Here is a 7,225-nt window from a genome sequence, read left to right as displayed (position 1 = left end):
AGGAACCAGGAGGAACCAGGAGGAATCAGGAGGAACCAGGAGGAACCAGGTGGAACCAGGTGGAACCTGGAGGAACCAGTAGGTCATCGTAGGCTCATGTCTAGAGGTCGCGCTGTGACCCAGTGGAGCAGGAAGAGTGGAATCAGAACCAGGATCCATCATGGCAGTGAGCTGCTGCTGTTGGATCACCTGGCAGGTAAGAAGCTCATCATGCTGGAGAAGCAACACACCTCCAGACTGACCCAACCTCACTGACCACCATGGTCACATTCAGTATGAGTCCTCCAAACCGGGCCGGTTCCTCTCGCTCAGTCCAGACGATTGGACTGGATCGTGTTTGGAAGAACCTGGAGCTTCCAGCTGCTCTGCTGCCTCACAGCAACATCTGGGTTGTGGGTTCAGTTCCCAGCTGGGTTCACTGATCTCCTACCAGTTTTAGATGATTTCCAGTGTTAATCATCTCCTCCCGTCTCATGGTCTTTCATGCTATGTCTAGAATGGCCACCAGAGGGCATAAGCGTGCAGAGCGCCGCAGCGTCCAACATTCAGGACAAAGAGGGTCAGCAGATCCAGAGGAGACCTCCCTGACCAGGTTTATGGTCTTTGAAAAGAGACCGAACATCACTGAACTAGCTTAGTTGGTCAAAGTGCATAACTAGTGATCCCAGATTCCCAACTTGCTGCATTACAATCACCAAACTTACGACTGTTTTATTAAAGTAAGAATAAAAAAAACAAATGAACTGGCCAACTCAAGATTCTAGGTACAGTTTCAGGACTTCGTTGAGGTGTTAGCAGCTAACATTAATGGAAGCTAACTGCAACGCTGTTAGCAGCCGACTGTAACTTTGGTGATTTAAATCTGTTAGCAGCTAACTTGTTAATCGGTATTCTCACAGTGGTTGAAAATGATGGCTAGTGTTGGAGGTTTCTTCACCGAGTCGTGACCATCAACTCAACAGGCCAACTAAGGAACTATTTCCCTTCTTACTTCAAAATAAGAGTTTCAAACATACCATACATGTCAAGGTTCACATCTGGGGTTGATCAAAATATGAAATAGCTTAGAGTTGTTACCAGTCCCATTTTGACAGGAGACGGGAGGTTTCATGGTACTCTGGTGATGATGATGCCCTCTGGTGGCCACTGTGTATGAACACAGCTGATCATTTCTGTGTTCATACCAGAACATTCCCTCTGGAGGCGGATCTGGTTTTAGCTGTATATTTATCAGCAATAAATTCATCAAGATTTCTTTAAATCACTGAAATGAGAGGTCTTCACCGCTCTGATGGTTGGAAAACTTTTCACAGTTTTGGTTTCTTATCAGAAATGAACAAATATTTTCATATAAATTTTAAACATATTAATAATTTAAGGTACATTATTCAGAAATTTAAATATTTCCAGGTTAACACTAATAATCCTAAGTGACAGTAACTGAATTAACAGAAAAAAGGATGACATCTAGTGGTGGTTATTAGAACTGCACAGGCCAGATCAATGAACTGATCAGAGATCAGATCATTGATCCGGTTTAAAAACCAAATTAAACCAGATCTGATTTAACTTGTCTGTAAATTTCATCTGTAAAATCTTAACAATGACAGAGTTTCTCCGTCCACGCCAAGGGGCGGGGACTATCTCTGTGGCCAATGGAGTCATGAGCTTCAACAGCCGAGTCTGACCAATCAGAGAGCAGGATTCTCTGACTTCGTAAACAAAGTGTGAGCAGATGTTCAGAGTTGTGTAGTTAATACTTAAACAACCTTAAATAAAGCAGAAATGTTGGATTCTCCTGTTAAATCTCATAGTGCAGGTCGTTGAGCTCCAGTCTGGTGTAATGGCGCCGGTCGAAGGACTCCATGGCCTTCCGGCCGCCCACCGCCAGCGCCAGCGTCAGCACGGCCAGCGCCAGCACCATGAAGGCCACCACGCCGCCCTTCAGCGCCCCCTGGGCCGCCACCGCTTTCCCCCGGCTGGAGCTGGAGTTCAGGGTGGGGTGGCCTGGTTGGAGGTCGGGCTCTGACTGGACCGGGTCTTTGGGAATGAAGATCAGACTTGGTGGTTGAGCTGTCACTGTGGTGGTTGGCTCAGTGGTGGAGGTATGCTGGGGGGTGGTGGTGGTGGTTGGAGGAAGGGTGGTGGTGGTGATGGGGAAGGTGGCTGTAGTTGTTGGAGTTGTAGTGGTTGTACTGGTGGTTGGAGCCATAGTGGTGGTTGGAGCTGAAGTTGTTGTTTCTGGAACACTAGTATGTTTATCTTCGACCTCCTTCCTTCCTGTTTCAGCAGGAAGTGATGTCATGGAGCTGGGAGCTGTTTGGGTAGTGGTGGTGGTGGTGAGGGCTGGATGAGATTTTCCTTTCTTGGTGGTTTTGTTTTGCTTCTTGCTGGTTTTGTTGGGTTTTCTGGTGGTGAAGGTGGGAGAGGGTCCTGTGGTGGTGGTGGTGGTGTTGGTGGTGGGTGGACTACCTGCAGGCTCTGTGGCGATGATGATGATGGGTGGAGAAGGTTCTGGGGTGGAGTGCAGTGCCTGGACGGTGGTTGGTGTGCTGGTTGTGCTGGTGGGCTGGGTGGTGGTTGGTGTAGTTGGTGCTGATGTGGTAGAGGTGGAGGTGCTGGTAGTCTGGAGAGTGGTTGTCATGGGAACAGGTCTCAGTGTGGGTGGATGACTTAAACCTGAGCAAGAGAGAAGAAGGTTGAAGTGTAATGACATTTTGGCCACAAGAGGGCAGCAGAGATATAGAGTCATTTCTGCTGACCTGTCTATGGAAGACCATAACTGCCATGAAAGAAGAAAAAAAGTCCAAAAGCAAGCCTTAATTCTGACATAAAGAGTCATAATTTAAAAAAATGTCAATTTTGACTTTTTTAATCACCATTTTGAGGTAAAAAGTCTTCATTTTGAAAGAAGTTATAGTTTTGAATGTTAATGTCAGAATTCTGAGTTTTAAAGTCAAAATTTTGAGACGGTCATAATTTTGAAAAAATAAAAAAAGAAGTACAATTCTGAGAATTAAATTCAAAAATTTGAATTTAAAAGTCATCATTTTGAGCTTTAAAGTAATAATTAAAAAAAAACAACCAATTTTTACACATAAAGTCATAACTTCACACTTTAAAGTAAATTATGAAATTTAAAGTCATAATTTCAGGAGCAAGCCTCAGAAAATCAACATGACTTTCTCAAAATTATGAGAATTATTCTGAAAATTATTATTTTTATTCTCGTAATGAAGGCTTTAAAGTTGGTGATTCTGACTTTCAGTTGGGCTTTTATGTTTTCTTTCATGGCACAGATGGGCTTCCGTACAGGTGAAACGGAAAAGCAGCAGACCTTTGTAGATGTCGTAGGTGTTGCTGCCCTCGGCGGCTTTCATCAGAGGACAGTCCGACTCGGTGGGACAGTGGAACAGCAGGCAGTTGTCTTCGCCGGCGTGTTTGTTGGCTTTGAACACGGCCATGTTGCACCGAGCGCCTTCAGAACACAGAGCACAGGTGGCACTTCAGCTCCCGACCACTAGATGGCGGTAACTGTTACACATTGAACCTTTAGCTGATAGTAAACACAGTCAACCTGCTACGCTGCTGGTCCACCAGGCTCAGCCGGGTCATGGTACCAGAACCCTTTCTGGTTCCGGTTGTTGAACTTTTCATGCAGCCAGCGTCGCAGTGAGAACGATCAGAGTTAAATTCTGTTTAAATTCAGTTTATGGTCAAATGGTTAAATGAAAAATCTGCAGATTGGAAATTTTTTTTATCCTTTTAATTATCAGAATAATTGATTACTAAAACAATCGTTAGCTGCAGCCCTGGTTCTGATAAAACCTTACGGTCCAAGTCAGAAGCTCTAGTCACCATCTCTGCTCTGAACAGATTCCTTAAAGGGACAGTGTCATGTAAAATCAACTTTTCATGTTTTCCTTCATCACAAACAAACCTGCAGTGTTGCTTTGACTCTTTAATGCAAATCCTTTAGTCTCCATGGCAACCATTCAGCTGCCCGAAACGCCTGGATGGACCTAGCCCCGCCTTCAAGGCTTAGCTCCTCCCCCACTCAGTTCCTTCAGACTAGCCAGCAGCAATTAGCAAACTGAGCTCATTACAGGAGCTGCTGCTCAGAGCAACGCAGGTAAAAACTTAAAAGGGTTAATAGAGGAGCCATTTTGGAATGACTTCCTGGAGGCGGAGCTTCAGAAAGAGCAGGAGCTTCTTAAAGAGACAGAGACCCAATGTCAAGAGGTTAAATCAGGAAATAAACTTTCTTTTAATTTTCCAACAGCTGAAGGTAACCAGTTACTGATTAAACTATAAAATGGCTGAAAACAGAGATTACCGCCCCTTTAAATGGGACAGATTTCTGACCAGAACCAGTCCGGATCAGTGGACTGGACCGAACGGCTCGACTTCGGTCCACTTCCAGCATGAAAACACTGATGAAGCAGAGCTGATAACCAGCGGTTCTGATCGGGTCTCACCTGTTCGGACCTCTTCCGAGCAGCAGGCCAGGACGCAGTCCCGCTCCAACCGGACCATCCGGGCCATCATGGCCGCCGAGTCCCGGCTCAGCGCTACCCTGACGTTGATGGCGGCGCCCTGATGCTGCCGGGAGAAACACGTCTCTGGTTCCAGAGCTGCAGCAGGAAGTGACATCAGCAGCATCACGACGAGCAGCCCGGGCAAAGGTCGGAGGTCGGCCGGGGGAGTCATGGCTGTGGCGTGTCGGCTGGGATCACAAAGGTCTCCAAACGGATCCAGTGGAGGTTCTGGAGAGGAAGAACAGAACGCAGTGAGTTCCTCTGGCGGTTCTGGAACCGACAGAAAACATCCTCCAGCAGCTGCAGCTCCTTCCTCTGCGCTCAGATGATGTTCAAACGCTCGGCGTCCCAGATCTGTCCCCTCCTCTGCTCGGCGCCACAAAGAGAGTTAAATCGGACCCGGACACAGGAGGAAAATAGAAATCTAAAAATGGATCTGCTCCTGAAGGAGGAGGATCCATTTTTAGACTCCTTCATCGAGGTCAGGAAACAAACGAGGCTGAGAACCACAAAAACACACCTGAGAGGAAGAACGGATCAGAACCGGGCCGGAGTCAGAGTTCTGCTCGAAAAAGACGAGTCGTGTTCTGGGTCAGCCAGAACACAGAGACCAAAACAGAACCCACACAGAACCTAACAGGACTGGACAGAAACAGATAGAAAAACCCAGTAGAACCAGAACCAGAACTCACCGCCTCTTCAGAACCTCAGGAGTTGTGTGGGTCCAGAGTCCGGTCAGCAGAACTTTGACCCGTTAGCAACACGGTTCCTCTTATCAGAACTTCTCAGCAGCTGATAACATCTGGACCTCCATAGTCCAAGATGACATCAGCAGAACCGCCCCATCCAGAACCTGTTGGGTTCTAAGATTAACCAGTTCTGATCCGATCACACTCTGGGCTTTATCAGCTCTAACTTCACCAGAAGAGCAGGTGACGGTTCCGGTTCTGTATTCTCAAAGGTTCTACACAAACCAACTGATACCCAGAACCATCAGCAGTAGAGGTTCTGGTTCTGGTCGCTAATGAAACTCAGAATGATGTTTGAACACTGCGAACAGAACCGATACCCGTGTGTTCTGGTTCTGATCCAGTTCCGTGAGGCCTGAAGGCCTTAAACAGCCTTTAGCCCGTCATAATCACACTTTCACGATTTTACTATTAATTTATAAATGTTAGAGTTTGAAACTACATGTTCGCCAGCAAAATATTTAACCTGACTGGTTAAATATTTAGTTTGAAGCTCAAAATTTAGTTCGGAGTAAAATCTTTAACTCCGAATCTGCTAAAAAAAAATCTGCTAAAAGAAAATATATATATAATAATAAAAAAAATCACTTGCCGACAACCAGAAATAGACTACCAAAATAAAAGCTGAATCTTCCGAAACGTCTGAATTTAAATCGCTTAATGTCGCCTCTTTACCATCTTTCTTGAACATTAATGCTTAACAGTGATTTTTGAGAATAGGGACAAACTGGTCCTACGCATAAAGCATGAACTTTTAATAAAATATACACAAAATGTAATTTTTTCAAATATCTGACTGAACTAACAATGTATATTGGTCTTTTTCCAGTCCAATGTTCCGTCGAGCAGACACAACCACGTGCATGTACTAGCAGTTTAGTTATCCGTCTTTACACATCGAGATTCCAGTGTTTCATTGAAACACACAACAGCAGTAATCATGGTGAAGTTAGCAAAGGCAGCAAATCAAGCTCAAAAGAAAAAAGCCCCCCCACCTAAACGGGTAGAGGAAGAAGAGGACTCTAGCGAGGAGGACAGCGAAGAGGAAGAGGCTCCTCCAGCTAAGGTTACAAAGAAAGCACCTCCAGCAAAAACTTCAAAAGCTGTCAAGAATGGTGTGACTGCTAAGAAGGCTGAAAGTGATGAAGACGACGATTCAGAAGAGTCATCCGAGGAAGAGGCGCCACCACCAAAAAAGGCGCCTGCAAAAACTGCACCCGCAAAGGCAAAAACGACAGCTAAGGCAGCYGCAGCCAAAGCCGAGGAGTCAGATGATGATGAAGACGATGACGATGAGTCTGAAGAAGAGGCGCCACCTCCCAAGAAAGCAGCCAAGGCAGCTGCAAAGCCTGCCAAGGGTCCTGCCAAGCCTGCAGTGAAGACTAAACCTGCAAAGGAGTCTTCTGATGAAGAGGATTCTGAGGAGGAGGCTCCGCCCCCTAAAAAGGGTGCTCCTGCTAAGCCTGCAGCAAAGGCACCAATCAAGGCTGCTGCTAAAGAGTCCTCTGATGATGATGAGGAAGATGACGACTCAGAAGAAGAGGCCCCACCACCCAAGAAGACCCAAGCAGCCAAGCAATCAGCAAAACCAGCAGCTAAAGGACAGCCCGCTSAAGAGTCATCTGAGGAAGATGACGAGGAAGATGGTAAGACCAGGTTTGCTTTAATATAAAATCTGTACATTACTACAGTGTTGTGATGATTACAAGGGACTTAATACTGATCATGTATGATGTCACCTTTTCATATATCTGATGCAGGTTAATTGCGTTTGGTCTTGTTTTTTTTGTTGTTGTTTTTTTCACAATGAAATGAGACTTAATAATGTTTACATTCTGCAGACTCTGAGGAAGAGATGGATACCACTCCAGCTCCTGCAGCCACAAAGGCAAAGAAAGCTGGCATGGTCAAAGCAAAGGAGGAGTCAGAAGAGGAGGA

General features: G+C 45.8%; 2 protein-coding genes across 3 annotated transcripts in view; one reads left to right on the top strand and one right to left on the bottom strand.

Annotated features, from left to right (window-relative positions):
* Positions 1 to 7,225, bottom strand: part of mansc1 (MANSC domain containing 1) — an 11,760-nt gene continuing 4,535 nt past the window's right edge. Inside the window, exons 1-4 of one of the 2 annotated variants that reach the window (XM_008401667.2) lie at positions 5,231 to 5,552; positions 4,479 to 4,766; positions 3,338 to 3,478; positions 1 to 2,679 (exon numbers count right to left, since the gene is read on the bottom strand). In XM_008401667.2, the coding sequence (XP_008399889.1) occupies positions 1,802 to 2,679; positions 3,338 to 3,478; positions 4,479 to 4,710 (1,251 nt within the window). In that variant the 5' untranslated portion in view covers positions 4,711 to 4,766; positions 5,231 to 5,552 and the 3' untranslated portion in view covers positions 1 to 1,801. Of the gene's footprint in view, positions 2,680 to 3,337; positions 3,479 to 4,478; positions 4,767 to 5,230; positions 5,553 to 7,225 lie in introns of those variants that run through there. The other variant, XM_008401666.2, reaches the window with a different exon arrangement.
* LOC103459834 (nucleolin-like) overlaps positions 6,095 to 7,225 on the top strand; it is a 5,239-nt gene continuing 4,108 nt past the window's right edge. Inside the window, exons 1-2 of the mRNA XM_008401745.2 lie at positions 6,095 to 6,933; positions 7,129 to 7,224. Coding sequence (XP_008399967.1) covers positions 6,228 to 6,933; positions 7,129 to 7,224 — 802 coding nt within the window. The 5' untranslated portion in view covers positions 6,095 to 6,227. The remainder of the gene's footprint in view (positions 6,934 to 7,128; position 7,225) is intronic.

This window comes from Poecilia reticulata, unplaced genomic scaffold (assembly GCF_000633615.1).
Source record: "Poecilia reticulata strain Guanapo unplaced genomic scaffold, Guppy_female_1.0+MT scaffold_125, whole genome shotgun sequence".
NCBI lineage: Eukaryota > Metazoa > Chordata > Actinopteri > Cyprinodontiformes > Poeciliidae > Poecilia > Poecilia reticulata.
This window is presented reverse-complemented; position numbering and strand designations above follow the sequence as displayed.